We start from the raw sequence: 20,800 nt of genomic DNA, 5'->3' as shown, positions 1-20,800 counted from the left end.
TCAGTTTTGATTTGATTTAATCACAAATATATTTGATTTTCAATTTAGATGCACACGAAGAAGGCATTCGGATGTGACCTTTGTGAGTGGGATTCCTCTTTGGCCTGTCAAGGGAAGTGTTTGAATTAGTAGATAATGCTGGTAAATAAATACAACAATTACTACAACGTTCGGAATATTATCACATTAAACACAGTTGGAAGTCAGAGACAAAGTTTCAATTTAACAAAATATACAATCTCACGAAGGAGGTAATTTGTGACAAACAAGCTATACTTAATTTATAATTATTGGAAGTATATATTATCATGGTCCTGGTAATTTTTTAACATTGTTAACATTGTTACATATTTTACATGAAATATTATTCACAATTACTGCTGTACACAAGTATAACAACGACAGCCGGTACAGGTGCGACACATATTACCGCCAACACCATCACTGAGAACCTTACAATTGGTGACCGGATTATCTCCCTTTGAAAGAACGGCAAGCGCCTTTTAACCAACAAAATTGTCAACAGAGTCGAGTCTAAATAGATACTGTTACCCCACGTGTTTTGATAATGGAAATGAGACGATGGTGAAGCAATGACAGGTTACACTGCTAAGCATTAAGCATTAACATAGCTTAGCTGCGGTAACTGCATCCCTGTGCTGATGCCCATAAACGATTTTCATATTGACTTGTGACTCGTTTATTGGGAGCCGCACAGGGCTGAGGTTACCACAGCTGGCGTAAGCTGCGTCAGTCAAGGTGATAAAATAAGAATAAATAGGTAAATAGTATCTAGAGGCAATACTAGGAGATAGGAATCTCAATATTTGGCTTTTCATGGGAAGACTAGCCTCAAGGTATATGTGACCGTGGATTTGTCACCGTGTGTGGCAGTGAGGTAAGAAATCGTGTGTCTGGCTCGAGGTGAAGGACACCCCGTCTAACATTGTGGTGAAGTACGTTGTTGAGGGAGACATTGTAATGAGAATGAGTTGCCTCCCTTACCATGCACGATAAATGTTCTTCGTTTCTGACACGTGTGACATGCCTAGTGTGTGATTTGAGAGTATTTGAAAAAAATGCCATCAAAGATTAAAATGGTAATACATTCGAATACAAATCGAAAAAACCCATAACACAAAACAGAATAATCTGAACTGTCACAAATCCTTGTCTATTAACTTAGGAGACACAATTTTGAAAGATTCTTTGATAATGCAGACATGGACGAAAAGTCAGTCAACTTTGAAATACGTTTCGATTGAAATGAATGGAAGTATGGTTGTGTTATGCGAGGTCTCATGGGGTTGACATTGCAGTGCATACTGGGTACTAAAATATAAATCTCATTGGGTTGTAGATCTGGCCATCGTCTCCATAGTTAGCAAGCTACCATGGCTTGCGTTCTACCAATAAAGAAGTAGAGTGAACATGCATATATTAAGTGACTTGTACCCACCGCTCACACTCATCGACCACAGGACGGGCGTGCGGGATCCTCTGACACTGTGGAAACAGTGAAGTGGATTCTCCCACTCTGACCAATCAGCGATGCTGCATATATTCACCGACCAATCAGCGATGAGGATTACCCTCACACTGACCAATCATTGACGTGAAATACCCTGACTCTGACAATCAGCGAAACAGAATGACTAATCTGAGAACAGGAACGACATCACACTAATCCGAGATTGCCACCAGTCTGACCAATCAGCGACCCTGAATGCGGTCACTGACCAATCAGAGAAGTGGAATACTCTTAATCCTGATTGGCTGTGTCAGGTCCAACCTCAACACCACCAATCAGAGAAGTGGAATACTCTTAATCCTGATTGGCTGTGTCAGGTCCAACCTCAACACCACTATAAGGGTGTCCATGTAAACGACAGGGTACTGTATAGACTATTATTGCAGTGTGTCAGTAACGGTAGACGTTGTGTGAAGGCTTCATTTCACGATCAGATCTACATGAAAGTCTGAGTGTTCTTATCATCCGTGCCATCCGGCGTGGAGGCGGGCGTGGAGGCGGGCGTGGAGGTGGGAGTGGATCCGGGTGAAAGCTTCTCCGCTGCTTCTTCTATTCTCGATTTCCTGAGAGTTGCGAACAGTTCCTTGAACAACACCTTGTAGGGTGCAGGTTGTCCTGTGTCCTGGGTATAATCCTTCGTGAAGGTGAGGTTTAGGAGAGTCTGAACCTCCTTATTGGCTAGCCTCTTCCGCATCCTCTCCTCCGCAGTCTCCTCAGACTCGCCGGTCTGTCTTTTCGCTTTGATCACTGCCTCATATTTCTGAAATAGGTTCTTGTACTGTGTCTCCAGTTCATCCAGAATAGACAGTCCCGAGTCATCTGCGTCTCTCTCCAGAATCTCTGTAGCATCCACAGCCACTTTGCTGATTGACTCGGAGCTGCCATAAAGGCTGCCTCCACCACCCAGCTTCACAGCCTTGCCAGGCGTCTTCAGCTCTGGGTGGTCGTGTTCAATCTCCTTCAGAATGTGATACTGAGACTCCACATCCTCCACACTGCGGTCACAGCTCCAGCAAAGGATCTTAGCACAACGGTCATTGGCTTCCAACAGTTCAGCCTCTAAACTTTTGATTTGTGACACACGTTCTTCGAGCGATGCTATTCTTCTCTCCAAGATTTGATTTTCCTGAATGACAATAGAGTTCTCTAGTTCCACATCCTCCCTCTTGTGCTTCTCTATAGATTTCAAACTTTTCACATGCTGGACAGTTTCTTGAAGTCGCCGTATCTCTTGTTCATAGGGATTCATGGGTAGATTCTTGAGTTTTTCATTGTAAGTCCAGGACAAGTTCTCCAGGTAATACCCCTTCTTGGTCTCGGTTGTTTCATTGAGGCTGGCTAAACTCAGGGCACGGCGTGATTCCTGTTTCTTTGTGAGTCTTTCTACAGCTTTCATCTCGTCAATCTTCTTGAGGAGTTCCTCCACCCTGAAGTCCAAAAGCTCCACAGTGTTGCTCAATCTGGAACAACACATTAGATGAGTGAGTGAATGCTTTACACCACATTACATAGCAGCAATATCACTGAGGGAAAGGTGCTTTGGAATTATCAACTCACAGAAACTGTACCCACAGTAAGTAGATCGTAACGCTCGCAAGGAGCGAGGCAAAATACACAACCATCGAGAGAGTTTGTCAGATCTAAGCTAAGACGTCAGCAAAATTAATCTGGAGTAGTGGTTGAAATTGTGTACCATGTTGGATATGTCCAAAGTTATGCCGCACTCAGCAATATTCCAGCTATACGAGTGCTGTCTGGAGTCTGGACCTGTCAATCCAGTGATCGAAATCATGAGCATCGCTCCACACAACTGGGATATGATGACATGCAGGCCTGATCACGGGATCCAATTTGTCGCCTCTTACGGCAAGCATTACAATGTAATTTTTTCATGTAATTATCTTTAATATTATACCTTGTAACTCTCCTATGGAGCAATAAAAGAATATATATCTACATCTACATCTGTCTGAATGTAAGTACACTATTCTGGAGACATGAACACCTCAAGGCCTTCTGGCATGTACCAGAATCAAGTAAGGTCACACAATACCATAGGTGGGATCTAAGAAACTAAGTGAAGTGGTCATGCAGGTTAGAACTTGGCACTAGTCCTATAGTTATTGATGAACTGCCCAATAGTTATGGTATCTTAAGGACAAGTAGAGATTTGCACACTTCAAGGGTTTTGCTATATGTTATCATTATATGGACTAGTGGACTAAAACTGTTAGTTTCTTTCGCTGTCATGTCTCCAGCACAAACCTGTCCGCGACACATTCGCCTGCTCCTACCTGTCGATCTTCTCCTTGTCGGACTTGGACTGGGACAATAGCTTTTGATTCGTCTTCTCCAGCTCCTGTGACGACCTGTCGAGGTCCTCGTACACTCTCATCCGGGACTCGTTCGTCAGCCGCACAGTCTCAAGCTGCTTGGCATAGAACTGACAACAAACAGAGAACAGTAAGCGATGGAATGCTGTTTACCGCCGCAGTCAATAATATTCAAAGTAGATCACAGACCACTCCAGCTATGTCCCAAGACAAGCTGTTTGGTCAGGCACACCAGGGACAGACAGCATGATCAACGATCCACACTGTCGGGGAACGATGACATGCATCCATACCCCTACTTTACTTGGGTCTGACAACTATTCCGACTCGGAATCCCACACGAATAGGTGAGGTGAAATGGGGTTTAACGAAACGTCACGTGCGTGCGTGCTTGCACTAGTCCGGACAAATACCAATTTTATAGTGCTAGCCCACTGAGATACCATGCCGCAATTTAACATGAATACCCCAGTCAGCAGTATACTGACTCCGAGCCGACCAGTCCTTGTTTTAGCCCCTTAATGGTAAGCGCCAGACAGGGAAACAACAAGAACCATCTTTTAACGTCTTTTTCTATGACGCAGCCAGGGATCGAACCCCGGACCTTGCGCTATCCGGGCAGACGCTATCACAGCTTAGCGATGCCATTACCAATAAAAGATAAGAGATGATTGAGGAAGTAAGCAAGATGGTAGCAATTTCTACTCTTTGTTATAAGGTGAAATAACACTAGACCACGGAGGCGGTCTTATTCTTTGTTATGGTTTGAGTCGGTTGGGCACGAATTCACTGAAAATTGGAGAGATGATTTAAATGGTGTTTCATTTGTTAATTTTTGCATTAGTATTAACTAGCATGCAGTAGAGGAGTGCTACACGTCGGACCTGTACTTCCAGTGCTTGTTCATGGTTGGTCTGATGCAGGGCGACCACCTGGGACTCCAACTCTCGGTTTCTCTCCAGCAACGCCTTACCCAACTCCGCCGCCAACTGCAGATCTACAACAGCAGCAACATCGTCTTATGTCCAACATAAAGAGTATTTCAGTCATAATACGGCCGGTCAGCTTGACGTAGGAGGAAAACCCAAAGCGATGCAAGTCTGAGACGTTTGTGAAAACATTTGCGAAACCCACGAGCACGGGTACGGTGCGGACAAATCTAGAAACAATCAGGGATAATTTGGGATTCATAAGATCATACGTTTCTGGTACGCCTAAGGGACGTAACTCTGCACCGCAGTTGGTTTTTGACACATCAAACAAGAAGTCCTGAAAACACATTTTACATGAATATTACTGAAAAAACATTGAAAATAGAATATAATATCTATGTTCACAGCTTATTGCAAATGTAGAGCGTGAAAGTGGTTTAAATCCGCTTTTACAAATATTCCACCAATATCACGGCGATACCAGCAATGGGCTTCACAGATAATGCCGTGGGCCTTCCGCGTGAAGGGCGAACGCTTTAATCACTGTGTCCCTTTGAAGTACTCCGAAGTCTTGGCTGACGCCGCGCAGAGGTGGGAACATAATCCTGGTTATTGATATATGCTGAAGTGACTGGAGACAAATGTAACCAGGTATAAAAGGTATAAAAGGCGTGGAATAATTAAGCATGTCTGCGAGTAAACAAATCCATTGTAGAAGAACACGACCATTTATTGCAACAACAGCCATAAATCTGCTGTCCCAGGGCTCAGCATTTGTACACAGCTCGTATAAATCAGCTTTGTCACGATCGATATCAACTCCAGAAATAATTCCGTAACAACAATGACGTTAACGACTTCATCGTTCTTTGCTTCATAACGTCATGCCCGCAGTTCGGACGTAGCACGTCACAGATATGTACACTGTACGTTTAGTTTCACACATTGTACCAATGGGAATCGAACCTAGGCCTTCGGCGTAACGAGCCAACGCGTAAACCACCAGGCTACCTCACGGCCGCTACCAACTCCGCGTCAGTACTTACGTTGCATCAGGTGTATTATGTTGTTGTAGATTGTGGAAATGGATCTCTTAAAATTTCAGTATGACCTGTGGACATGTGGGTATACATTTCCACTAAAATTGTGAATAAGCCACAAGTACGTTTGGGGGAAGGGAGAATTCAAGCGCAGAAAGAGACTAGCTGGTGTCCATTCCATTCCCAGCGAAACCTTCTCAGTCAAGGTCTAAATGTAGAATTTACTGCCCTGTTTGTAATTGCGACATTGTCTCTGCATAATTAGGGTTATAATAAATGGTAGCTGGATATACATCATAAAATGTCAGTTGGCAGAGTTAACATGACTTTTTTTGGCGAACATGACTCAAGCATATCAGAGCTGCCATATCCCCACTATCAAGACCGTGTCCCCACTATCCAGACCGTGTCCCAACTATTCAGACCGTGTCAAACTATTCAGACCGTGCCCCCACTATCCAGACCGTGTCCCTACTATCCAGACCGTGCCCCCACTATCCAGACCGTGCCCCCACTATCCAGACCGTGTCCCCACTATCCAGACCGTTACCCCACTATCCAGACCGTGTCCCAACTATCCACACCGTGTCCCAACTATCCACACCGTGTCCCCACTATCCAGACCGTGTCCCTACTATCCAGACCGTGCTCCCACTATCCAGACCGTGTCCCAACTATCCACACCGTGACCACACTATCCACACCGTAACATCAGTTGCCATCGAAGATGTTTGCGTCTGCACCCTACATCATCCTTTGTGACAATCTCAGGGAAACATATATTTGAGCTGCGACTTAGCTATCAAGTTACTGGTGTTGAGTTTCTGATTGCAACAGTGCCTGGTGTTTTTTAAGCCACTGACTGTATCTGTATAGGCACGTTTGTGTCTGAGGCGAACACGGATGCAATGATTGGTCCTGTCTCTGAGGCGAACACGGATGCAATGATTGAACCTTCGTACAGTGAGTGAGTGAGTATGGTTTTACTCCGCTTTTAGCAATATTCCAGCGATATCACGGCGGGGGGCACCAGAAATGGGCTTCACACATTGTACCCATGTCGGGAATCGAACCCGGGTCTTCGGCGTGACGAGCGAACGCTTTAACCACTGGGCTACCCGACCGCCCCTCTGAGTCGTACACATGATGGCAAAGGAGCTACCGTTGGTCTCGCTCTGCAGCTGTAGCAGCAGCAGCCATGACAGCTGGGCGGGAGATGACACCACGCTGTGGTATTTAGGCAGGAGGTAGCGGTTACACTGTACACAAGGGGTCACGTCATCTCAAGCCAGCTACACGAGTGACGACAAAATGTGAATGAACTTCAGTGACAAAGTTGACAGTGCATGTTATAAGATTTTCAGAGAAAGTACACATTACGTGAGATAGGCATGGTCTCGTCGATCGGTGAACAATTACACACCTGTATGCATAGTCACTGTCAAAGTGGGTCAGTCGCGCACGTGTCGCAGCGACAGATGGCCCAGGTTAATTAATTTCGATATGACTATCATTACAGACGGTCGATACCACACATTGTGACAAGGCTATTGACCATGAACAACGGACATTCCATTCGTGGTGGTCATACGTGTGCCTGGATGTAGCATCAGGTTAGGGTGCATCTGAGTGGTTCACTTCGGACATACAGTACGCGCATGCGAACAACTGTCATACGTTTATCACGCATGTCGTATGACGTGTCTCCTGACTTGGTGACCGTATTGCACAGACCGTTTCATTTGACATGTGATTCTGCTCATGAGACGATTCGCTCTGGGCTCCAGACATCTCACACAGATTGATGGGCATACACAACTGGTTGCTAATTGAAATAAGATCGGCTGAGAAGCGCTAGTTTCCTGCTCTGTAGAACACAAAGAAGTATATAAAGACTTAGGGTTAATAAAATCATAAAGTTGAGAAAAAAAAATCACTAATTAATGTGATGTCATATACAGGGTATATATTACACATCTGCTTGTTCATATTTGTTGCCATGACTAAATGACCATTGCAAGAAAATTACCGCACTGTCCTCTCCGTGGTATAATGAATTAGTTGGATGTAGCAGTGTTTCCGCAATGTCACGTGTCATCTTAATAAGGGCAAAATGGTACAGCATGGATTGTTTCTTGTTAATCGACACACTCAGCAATTGACGGTGGTCATAATTAAATAATTGTGTCCGGACAAGACAATCAAGTGATTGACATCATGAGCATCGATCTACGCAATTGGTATACGAGCCTGACCACCCGATCCCGATAGTTGCCTCTTACGACAAGCATGATCTTACCCAGATCTTACCCAGATCCAACCCTTACCAGACTTTTAGACAAACCAAGGATCTTAATCGGGTTGAAACTGGGATTCAAACCCACCACCAGCGGTTCCCGGCCTGGCTGTGACACTGGTGATACAAGGACATAATGGCATCTTTCACCTGATGTTTCAACACAAGATCGTGTAATCAACTCGGCTGCAGCGCTCTTTCGGGACAAGGTCACCCTGCCAGAAAACAGCGTTGCTAGGAGACAAGTCTTTATGTTTGTACAAGACTATTTTCAGAACTGACATCCATTTGGAAAATATTATTTAAGTTTAAGGAAAGGTATTGTACAACATGTTGTTCTGACATGTTTGTACACGTGTTGTCACGATTGTAACACTCCACCAATTGGTACGTTTTGTATTGTCACAGTGATAAGGCATTCGTCACCACTCGCCTCTTTCTGTAACCTGCAAGAAGACTCGTCCCCCTATCGATGAATGTTATGTGCGGAAATAAGACAAACCAATCAGAATGCGCGCATGATTTCAGGTTCTTCGTCAAAGAATCCCTCAGAAATAATTTTTGATTTTACATATGTCTTGCATCTAAAAATATACCCAAGGCACAGTTAAATGTGTTCAATCATACTGTATAATTCCGCATGCCCAGATGTGCTTTAAATTGCATCTGAAATATATATAATATATGGGGAAATATATGTGAACCATAACGCGACGAGTTGACAATTATTTTTGGTATGCCTGTTTGCGCTAAGACGGAACCCGGTCGCAAAAATGGCCACGAGAGGGGCACGAGTCGCAATTCGGCTTGTCCCGGAATAACACGAGTTGGTAATGAATGAGTGATAAGGTAAACGTTTTGCGGAACAAAATACCGAAAATGTGATGTTCTTTCAAGGACACATATGCGGAAATAGTTCTTATTGTTGTGTTGACGTGTTTGGTTCTGATCAGACCCACCTAGCAGAATGACTACGGACCTTTTCTTATCAAAAAAATCAATTCAAAGTCATTGCCGTTGAAATAAAATAATTGTCAGCGTATTATGTTATCGCAAGAGGAAGCATTCAACCAGCTTCAATGAAGATTATTTAGGGTGCCTTTGTTGTTGTTTAACGCCGCACTAAGAATAATTCCAGCTGTATTGAGGTGGTCTGTAAATAATCCATTGACTGAAAGATGCCATGAGCGACGGTCCACGCTGTCGGGGTACGATGTCACGCAAGTGAGAGAGTGAGTGAGTGAGTTGGGTTTAACGCCGCTTTTAACAGTATTCCAGTTATATCGCAGCGTGTCAGCTTAATGTGGGAGGAAAGCCCGAAGTGATGCAGGTCTCAGACGTTTACCACTTCGGTGAAACCCACGAGCACGGGTATGGTGCTGACAAACCTAGAAACATAATCGGGGAGAACCGCGCAATATTTTAAGCAGAACATAGGTCCCACCAGGCGAGGTGAAGTGAAATGGGGTTTAACGTCGCGTCCAAGATTATTGCACTTATATAGCGACGTGTGTGTGTGTGTGTGTGTGTGTGTGTGTGTGTGTGTGTGTGTGTGTGTGTCTTGTACTTGTCCGGACTGATGCTGATTTATAGTGCTAGCCAACTGAGATACCATGCCGCAGTTTAACAAATCATAAATACCCCACTCAGACACAGAATACTGACTACGAGCCGACCAGGCTTGTTTGAGCCACTTAATGCCGAGCGCCAGACTATCCGTCTTTTGGTATGAAGCGGCCGGGGATCGAATCCCTGACCTTCCGCTCTCCGGGCAGACGCTCTACCACGAGACGGTCTGTCACGCAGTGGAACCAAGTCACCGATCCCGACCACGCGATCCATGAAGTCGCCTCGTACAACAAGCATAGGTTGCTGGGGACCAATTCTAGCCCGGGCTCCCGCGGGGGCAACTCGCGTATTACTGAGCAAGCGACGTTGTATTCTACAACAACGTCTTCATCTTTACTCGCGATAGGGGATATCTCATGGCCGATCTCACTGAACGATCATATTCCAAATAATAATCTTGCCTTGAAGTTTATTTGACAGGCTAATTACCATAATCAGAAAGGCGAGTGCCTTACCAATCACCCGTCATTACCCAGGCCGGCAACATTTTGACGGGAGCCGCCAGTCGCCGAGGGAACGACATGCGAGGTGTGCGGTGTGGGACCGTGGGAAATTCTAGATAGGACATCATAGCGTCATACTGTCAAATAAGTATATGCATATACCTTTGGAGTGATTGATTTAAAATCACATCGGCAGTATTTCAGCACCTCCCCCCCCCCCCCCCCCCCCCACACACACACCCCAACATAACCCCCTCACACACTCATATCGGCAGTATTTCAGCACCCCCCCCCCCCCCCCACACACACACACACACACACACAACCCAACATAAACCCCTCACACACACACACACCATTAATCTGTCTCCCAAACCCCAGAGAGTAAATTAAAAAAATGAGTCCAATTCAAGTCTAGATTGTCTCTGCTCTAGGCCTGGAATTAAGGATTGTTCTGGCCTCCATTTGGATATTATTACTTTTATATTTTGTAGATATATACTTTTGAATAAGATAACTTATTTCTGGGACTAAATATCAATCTACGTCATCATATGAACAGACCAGATTTCCAGTGAGCGAATTTGGTTTTACAGTATTTCTCCAGTGAGTCAATGTTGTTTTACGTCACTGACAGAAATATTCCAACTGTATCACGGCGGCCTGCATTCTCCGACCAGGCAAAGCACTTGATACGGTAATTAAACAGAAGGAATACATCAGTAACAACGGGTGGTATTCCATGGGGTAAGCCACACAAAGCGATGACTATGAATGACACCTTACAGAGTAGAACAGTGACGATTCGAATGCAGCATAAACACGCGAGGGATTCAGTACCCTTCTTTCATCGGATATGTTCTTAATGTTTCCTTCGGAGAACTGACGCCACACTTAGCAATATTCCAGATATATTACGGCGGTCTGTAAATAATCGAGTCTGGACCAGACAATCCAGTGATTGACATCATAAGCATCGATCCACGTAAATGGGACGCGATGCTCTGTATTAACCAAGTCAGCAAGCCTGAACACCCGATCCCGTTGGTCGCCTCTTACGACAAGCATAGTCGGCTTTTACGGCAAGTATGGTTTCTGAAGACCTATTCTACCCCGGATCTTCATGGGTCCGGAGAAATGAAACATGTAATTCATCTCCACGTTCAGCTGCTTCAAGGATGCCCAACATATACAAGGAACAGAATGGAACACCACGGGAAACATTGGAAAAGACAACCACCGAATCCTCTTGTAGGATGTAGGAGTAAACGCATACCACATGGGCAATCACATCCTGCAGCAGTATGTACACGCAAGGAAACTCATGACCATACAACTACACAACCAAGACCGTCCGCGCATTGTTCACTCAAGGTAATTAAGTATTGTTCTGCTATATATACATTCCTGTTCGCTATAAATACCACATTACTTGCTATATATACACCACTGTTTGCTATATTCACCAGCTCTGCCCGCTATGACGTAATAACATTGTCCGCTCCGTGCTGCACGCGTGGCTATATATACACCAGGCCGGTGGACAATGGGCCATAAGTCACGGCAGTCAAGGCAGTCAAGGCACGAAGAGTGTGAGCAGACCGAGTCTATGGGGCATATCCACCGACACCACCGGAGCACTTTCTAAGTATATCAACAAAATCACGTTTGTTCGCAACTGATCAGAATAATTGATATTTGGAGAATAAAAACCTGTAAAGGAAAGGGGGAATACGATGCGCTAATTGACAGCTTCGGTAAATTTGATTCAAGTCCTTTAGCATTATTTCCTTGGTTTGCCAGTTCAAAATGTAAAGAATGTAAAGGGTATATGACTTAAGCAGTTAATGCCACATTATTTCTCTGTGGCCAGCTTTTGGAGGATAAAACTGGGTCATAGAGCAATGGGTGATTGAGTTGGGTTTAACGCCGCTTTTAACAGTATTCCAGTTATATCACGGCGTGTCAGCTTAATGTGGGAGGAAAGCCCGAAGTGATGCAGGTCTCAGACGTTTACCACTTCGGTGAAACCCACGAGCACGGGTATGGTGTCTAGAAAACAATCGGGGCGAACCGGGATTCGAACCCACAATCATAGGTTTCTGGCGTGGCCAAGGGACGCAACTCTGCACAGCGAATCGCGGCGCCTTAGACGACTGGGCCACCCGTGCCCCCAATAGAGCAATGGAGTTGTCTTGGGCCAACAGAAGGATTTGTTCCTTTGAGTCATTTAATATTTTCTTGGCTTTGCACATGAGCAGATCATTATTTTGTGTTCAAGATTTGTCTCTGCATCAAGGCTGGACGATAACAGCTATATATACACATGTGCTTCGTGACTATGGGTCACGTGACTGCTCGGTACATGTGACGTCAGAACAAACTACATGACAACATCGACGCTATTTCCTCTATGTGTGCTATGTAATACTGGCCCATTGACCCCTGGTCAGGGTCAACAGGGGTTTAATCCCCCCGGACATGCCAGACGCGGCGTTGAAGTGTCATTCGGAGAAACAAAGTAGTTCCATCAGAAGCGCGTAGACATAAGGTGTTCACAGTCAATCTATACAAACATACTTGGAATAGTCGGATACATCGGCGTAAATAGTAGTTCCCCGCTGACCAAGTTATTTTAATGACGGGGACTGGACAAGGTCAGATACGACAGACAATGTGCTCCTGCTGAGGTGGGACTTTCCAGTCTTACCTGAACGTTCGCTTTCTGTTATACTACTAAACGTTTGCTACACACAAATAATCGAGTAAAAAGTTCGGCCTTAATAAGACCTAGGTGACGTGTGAAGAGCCGGGGTAGAATAGGTCTCAGCAACCCATTCGTGCCGTAAAAGGCGACTATGCTTTGCGTAAGAAGCGACTAACGGGATCGGGTGGTCAGGCTCGCTGACTTGGTTGACGTATGACATCGTATCCCAATTGCGTAGATCGATGCTCATGATATTAATCACTGGATTGTCAGGTCCAGACTCGATTATTTACAGACTGCCGTCATATAGATGGAATACTACTGAGTGCGGCGTTAAACAACAATGAAACTAACAAACAAAACAAAACAAAACTAGGCTACATTGTCCTGCCAGGCCTTGTCTGGGTGGCTGGGTGGGGGTAGGCTTAGCGCAGGTTTGACAGGTATTTCACTTAGATCACACCTGTCAGATTTTGCGTGTTACAAAAATCTCAAGTGACGCAGGTCGTAGACGTTTCGGTGAATCCAACAAGCATGAGACTGGTGCTGACAGACCACCTATCTGCATAAGGGCGACGTTCGAGCCCTTGATTAGAGGACCCTGACAACGAAGGGACGCAGTTCTCATAAAATTGCGCTTACACACCAATCTCGGCTTCGAAAACACGATGATAGGATTCTGGCAGGACAAAGCGACGCAACTCTGTCCAAGACGACTGGCCCAAGCGTGTCTCTGGTAGATCTTCACTAGCAGCAACAACTGTATACCAAGACAGACGTTTCTAATGCAGTTGGAACCTAAGCATTTGAAGGAAATTGAAGCATTTCCTGCAGACCATTTACCAATCAGTGTTAAGTACACACTGAGTTAGCTCTATTGGCCCCAGCTCCGAGACATCGTTACACCTGCCTTACGATCACACCATTGAACCTGCCCTCAAGGTACTTGGTGCATTACCGTCCATATACTCTTATCTACATGCACGTCTACTCATCTATCTACATGCTGTCTACTCATCCATCTACATGCTGTCTACTCATTCCGTCTACATGATATTTGACGGTCTACTTATTCCGTCTACATACTATCTGCATGCTATTTGCCTGTCTTCTCATTTAGCCTAAATGTTATTTGCCTGTCTACTCCTTCCGTCTACATGCTATTTGCCTGTCGACTCATTCCGTCTACATGCTATTTGCCTGTCTACTCATTCCGTCTACATGCTATTTGCCTGTCTACTCGTTCTGTCTATATGCTATTTGGCCGTCTACACATATCGTCTACATGTTATTTGCCTGTCTACATGATACTTGAATGTCTTATCCCATCTACATACTACTTGGCTGTCAACTAATCTCGTCTTCATTTTACATGTCCGCCTACTCACCCCGTCTACCTACTGATCTCGGATAAATACTACTTGCGTGTCTACTCAAGTATTTAACAAGAATACGTAAGAATACGATCGTAAGCATCTGTCGAACCACAGTAAGACATTCCCAACCAAGATATCCTGTCAGATTTCCACGTCTATTTGGGCAAGTCTCGGTGATTGACGGGTGGTCAATTCCATCTAGCAAGCTATACGATCCATCGCGCGCCTGATGATGTTAAGCCATTTAATACGCAATCTTACAGACAATTGTCCACAATTGCCCTTGCGTAATAGAATACCTAGCAATACAGTATTACATTAGAGTTAAATTGACGGCCGTTATTCAACAAATCCAATATCCTGCCATTTGAAGATACCTGAAGAGATTCAACAACTCAAGTATCCATCGACGCACGGAGATACCAATAAGGAACCTAGTTTGTGCCTGAAGAGAGTAAATTGCGCGACATCTCATTTAGTGAACTCGTTATGCCCACTGTGGCATTCACTGCACAGCCAGCCTCTGATTGTAGCGGGTTGGGTGTAGCTTCCTATCCGCAATACACATGCACTCAGTGTGAGAAATTAAACTGCTTTATCGATTTCAGTTTAGAGGAAAGCATTTTTTGTAGAAACCGCCACCCCCCTAAAAAAGAGAAAAAAGAAAAAAAGGCTTGTGCTTATAAACCTGTATTTCCGAGCACCGAACACGGCAGTATACCGGGAGAGATCGGGCGGTCTATATATACCGCATATACTCGATAGGTCGGGCTCCCCACACCCCGCATATCCCGCTTGTATCTTGAGAGATGGGTCTGTTCTAACCTTCCGATTGTCGCCTTATTGACTCAGAACAAACAGAGTCCTACTCCATCTTGTCTGTGGTGGTCATTAACACTGCGTGGGATATTCAAACACCAGGTTTGTGTGCAGAATAAGGTTCGGGAGGCTTGTCTCAAAGATGAAAGAATAACATCACTATTATGATCATGACTATTATGATCATGTGATACGGATGCGTATCAAGAAATGAAACCTGTGTTATATGTTGACGTAGGTACACGGTCTAGGTAGGTTTAAAAAAGCAAAAACAAAACAATAACAAAAAGCAAAAAAACCCATACAAACAAAAAACATATATTAAAAGACAATATTACTATAAAAAATGATCAAGAGAGTGAATGCTGGAATAGTTCTACGGCTAGAGCTTGATCTAGAACAGTCGGCGACACACTTACGCACTACACTGTTTTCTGTTATGTAATGCACACCACACAGATTGTAAAATAGGCAGTTTGTCTCCGACAAGGAACACGCCAAAACACAGACAGCTGTATCCATGACACCATTCCTTGTGGTGTTGACAGACTGGCCATATTGACTACTGGATACAGCACTTCCATGGTGGAAGTAAGGCCTACTTCTCGCTTCATTAATATTTCACGCAGCGTTGTGATTCTAGCATGCCAATGACTTCAAAGAACAAAGGGGGCCGATGTGGTCAGACCTTTACAAATCACGTTGGTGAACATTAAACCATATTAGTGGCATCATGAATATGTGTCTGCAATGAATCATTCATATCCACAGCCGTGTGGATTTTAAATACTGCTACTGCCACTTGAACAACGCCAGCGCAGAAAACTTATGTTACCAGTTTAGTTTATGGAAATTTATTTTACGACGTTTTTGTCTGTTGAAATGCCTGCTACATTACATGGATGTCAGGTTATAGTTCAAGTTCAAGTTTTCTCAGAAAGATGTGAGGTGAAATGGGGTTTAACGTCGCGTCCAAGATTATTGCACTTATATAGCGACGTGCATGTACGTGTGTGTGTTTGTGTGGCTGCTTGTACTAGTCCGGACTGATGCCGATTTATAGTGCTAGCTCATTGAGATACCATGCCGCAGTTTAACATGAATATCCCACTCAGACACAATATACTGACTCCGAGCCGACCAGTCCTTGTTTTAGCCCCTTGATGCCGAGCGCCAGACAGGGTAACAACAAGTACCATCTTTTAACGTCTTTTGGTATGACGCGGCCGGGGATCGAACCCCGGACCTTCCGCTCTCCGGGCGGACGCTCTACCACTAGACTACGGAGGCGGTTTTCTCAGAAAGACCCACCAACGGTGGTACATGACAACAATTATAATATTAATTCTTAATATAATAATAATAATAATATCAAGATGACAGGAATAGTGAGGAAATACATAGAGAGATGAAAGATTACAATGAAATATGTCAGATTAAAGTGACAAGAATCTCATACACGTTCTTTTAACAGCTTCAACATTTCTAAGGATGGTATTGATGAATTTGGACATGTCTCTTATATCCTTTACTCTAGTGCTGGATAAACTTCTTTTTTTCAATTTATACATATTGGGCCATTCAGAGATATCTTTAGGTATGTACATAGACCGCCACTGGAGAAGTGCTTCACATCTGAATAGGTAAAGAAACTCGTCACCAAATGCGGAGCGTGTTCACTTTTTAAGATTTTTATCTGAAAATAGCCGCGTCTGTTTAAACGTGTTTCTTCTTCAGGGCATTATCAATTATAATTATCAAATTTACATGTAGTAGGATGGCGATATAGACTGGATAACCGAGTCTGACTTCAGACTGGCGTTTTGTGTGTAACCTGCGACTCGCGTCTGGACGTGATGCGCTGACATCTCGAACACCGAGACATTTCCTTGTTTCTATGTTTCCACTGAATGGGTGTGGAAATAGGTCGTACATCATAGCCAGCTATTGTATACAGCATAATGACCATCTGTGGGCCCTGAGTGGGCAGCGACTGACGTGGAGGTCAGCTGACGTAATACTGTATATATACTTAAACACACACGTTTAATCTGTAAGCAATTAGCACCGCCCCACCCATGGACTATCACCATTAGCAGCGACGCAAACGGCAGCTGTAACCGGGACATGATCACAGTATCAGATGACGGAGGGATCCATCACTCTGTACTAACAAGTTCCCATTGACGCGAACAAAACATTACATCGAAACGAGTCAATAATTGTTGAAAGAAACAAACGCTAACCTCTAATTCAGGGTTAGAAATTGGCACTAGTCCTATAGTCCTTGCGAAACTGCCCAATAGTAAAGGTATCCTAAGGACTAGTAGAATTTTGACATATTTAAAGGTTTTGCTATATGATATCATTTTAAGGACTAGTGGACTGAAACTGTTAGTTTTCTACCGCTGCAATTACATTCATATTGTTCAAATGAATTTCGGTGTGACAGCAGTGTTAGATTTATTGACCAACAGACTATGTTGAAGTTGTAGTATTGTTTAACACCCCCTGCAACTGTGTTGTATTAGCAGGGTCATGCTAAGGGACCAATCTCACTTTATCATACAGTAAACTACGGTTATTACGAACTCAAAGGGATCATTAATGTTAGTTCGTTATAACCGCAGTTCGTTATAAGCATATATGCAGCATATATACAAGTGGTCGTGACAAAAAACAAGCTCGTTATATCCGTCAGTTCGTTATAAGCGTGTTCGTTATGAACGTAATTTACTGTACATACATTATACAGTGCCAGGCGGATGGAACTACAATTAAAATGCATTGTATTTGAGGCCGATGCTTTTATGTTGAAATATAATCTGTGTGTATATATATCGCGTATCAGTTTTATATTGTTGTTGAGGCTTGTGGTTCTGTGAACATTTCATGACTTGATGCAGGTCAGTCACTAATGTTGTATACGGCCTATGCACATCGACAATACCTATACTACTCAAATACGTTAAGGATAACTCGATTCTTTCATATTACCATAGTTAATCTGTAGACATGACAGATTAACTAAATATAAATGTGACCCGCGAAGATCCGGGGTAGAATAGGTCTTTAGCCATGCTTGTCGTAAGAGGCGACTGACCGGATCGGGTGGTCAGGCTCGCTGACTTGGTTGAAGGATGTAATCAATCCCAATTGCGTGGATCGATGCTCATGATATCAACCACTGGATTGTCTGGTCGATTATTTACAGACCGCCGTCAGCTGGGATATTGCTGGGTGCGACGTAAATAGAGGATTCATCACGAGTGTTTTTTAATATGGGAAATATCAACCGAGTCTTAGTTAATCGGTATTTGCCGAGCCTTTGGCGAGGCAAATACCGATTAACGGGACGAGGTTGATATTTCCCATATTAAAAAACACTCGTGATGAATTCTATTTATCATTTTCACATTTTTGCTTCCAAATTAAGGAATAATTGCATAAAACATTAACATCAGCAACTTGTCGAAATCTTTCGTGCGTATTCTCGCTCGTGCGTAGTGATACATGTTTTCCATAGCCGAGTAAACCAAAATAAACAATTCGCTGAGAAAAAAAGTTCCTCGGATTATTTTAAACAAAATACTTGAACAGACTTTGGCAGAATAATTGAAACTTTAATAACGGTAACAACAACGATTCTGTGTAATCTGATTATATCTCTGGTGTAACTTCACTTATAATATATAGTTTCAAACCAACCCCCTTCCTTTCCGGTTAGCTATTTTGCATATATAATTTGCATACTTTTGTCATTGGGGTATGACATACATGTTTTTTATGTCATAAGCTTATGTCATGGATAAATGCTTTAGTTAAATGATAAAACAACGAAGCAACCAACTAAATATAAATGTAAAAGAATCGGGTGGTCCCTACCTTGTTTTGAGTAGTATATATCTAATGACACCATATATAAAGAGGGCTCACCATATAGTGTATCCTGCCATTGTTGTACTGTCTGTGTGATGTTTTATTGTTTGTGTCAATCTCATTAAAATCAGATAGCGGTAGCGAGAACTAAGATCTGATTTTAATGAGATTGTGTTTGCGTAGAATGTTGTACTGTCTGTGTGGAATGTGTTACTGTCTGTGTGGAATGTGTTACTGTCTGTGTGGAATGTTTTACTGTCTGTGTGGAATGTGTTACTGTCTGTGTGGAATGTGTTACTGTCTGTGTGGAATGTGTTACTGTCTGTGTGGAATGTGTTACTGTCTGTGTGGAATGTTTTACTGTCTGTGTGGAATGTTGTACTGTCTGTGTGGAATGTGTTACTGTCTGTGTGGAATGTTTTACTGTCTGTGTGGAATGTTTTACTGTCTGTGTGGAATGTTTTACTGTCTGTGTGGAATGTTGTACTGTCTGTGTGGAATGTGTTACTGTCTGTGTGGAATGTTTTACTGTCTGTGTGGAATGTTTTACTGTTCGTGTGGGATGTTGTGCTGATAATAATTATAGCAAACTAATGACGATAAACATACTTGGACATAAATGAATTATACTGCCGACGTGGGTGTGTTGCCTCTAAGCCCACATTGCGTCATTCACAGAAAACGTACAGTACCACTCGGTGTAAAACCAAGTTAAGTCTTCAAGCATATACCACAGGGGTAACTCTTGTCGTGCTGACACTTACAACAAATAAGGTATTTGGTACACGCTAACATGATATCACTCCGAATTACCTAAAAAGTAAATATCAATCGTTCGTAAACAAACTGAACTGAAGGAACCTCACCGTACAATATACACATACATAAAATCCTAACGATACAAAAACAAGCCTGGCTGCCAGACAACGTTTTATATGCCGTTGTGTACATTTAGCGCTATTCGGGGAATGCATGTCGTGTATTTGGAATTCCCTGCACAAACAGCAGAGAGGCTAGGCAGCGCACAGCACATAGCACATTTAGCTGCTTCATACAAGCCACGGGACGTGACCACAGCTGACAGCTGAATATTTCTGTCAGTGGTCAGTCTTCTGTCGTCTATTTTCTTCAACACCCTCTAATAATCAATAAAAACTGATAACATCTGTCAAGAACGATGCCGAAGTCTGATCAGCTGAGTGTACTTCCACGCATGTATGCTGCAGCGCGAGAAGCTCGTGTGTTCATTCCCCGAGCTGCCGGTCAGTGTGGCACGGCTTGTATCCCCGACATATTCAACAACTCACCATTTTCGTACCACTCATCCTCAAGTATGTCGTCCGTTTCAAACGTCTCACAAGCTTCCATTTTGATGTTGTAATTAGCCAGATACGGCCATGTCGACCCCTCGCGATCCTCCGTTACACTCCGCTGTCTAACTCCAACCGAACCTCGTTCTGTCTTCGACGTGGCAGATTCAACTTCCGACTGACTGACAGCCAAGCAAGTCACATTACAGTCACGTGATCACAGTCGGCTCGCTCAAGGCTTGTTTGTTGCTCGTTAGAATCTGTCGCGGGCAGCGCTGTAAAGGGTTGATGTGTTTTCATTTAACACAAAACTTAATACGAACGATGTTTACATCTTTACTTTCCACAAGAGCAATTGGATACTGGCACTTGAGAAGTGTCAGATAGCACTGTAAACAATAAGTGCTAGTTCCCAAGAAATATGTTTAAGTATTAAAATCCCTCAAAACCTGTTAATTGCAATTAACTTACCAAAGACATAAACGAATGATTTTATGTCACATGT

At 43.6% G+C, this 20,800-nt stretch overlaps 1 protein-coding gene across 1 annotated transcript; it reads right to left on the bottom strand.

Moving 5' to 3' along the window:
- On the bottom strand, nucleotides 1-20,485 carry LOC124150399 (cerebellar degeneration-related protein 2-like). The gene is made up of 4 exons (XM_046522396.2): nucleotides 20,293-20,485; nucleotides 4,749-4,861; nucleotides 3,826-3,974; nucleotides 1-2,991 (listed from the first exon to the last, which is right to left on the bottom strand). Exons 1-4 carry the CDS (start codon nucleotides 20,351-20,353, stop codon nucleotides 1,968-1,970), a joined length of 1,347 nt encoding a protein of 448 aa, XP_046378352.2. The 5' UTR covers nucleotides 20,354-20,485; the 3' UTR covers nucleotides 1-1,967.
- Nucleotides 20,486-20,800: the final 315 nt, after the last annotated feature.

This window comes from Haliotis rufescens, unplaced genomic scaffold (genome assembly GCF_023055435.1).
Source record: "Haliotis rufescens isolate VD_foot unplaced genomic scaffold, xgHalRufe1.0.p SCAF_20, whole genome shotgun sequence".
Lineage (NCBI taxonomy): Eukaryota > Metazoa > Mollusca > Gastropoda > Lepetellida > Haliotidae > Haliotis > Haliotis rufescens.
This window is presented reverse-complemented; position numbering and strand designations above follow the sequence as displayed.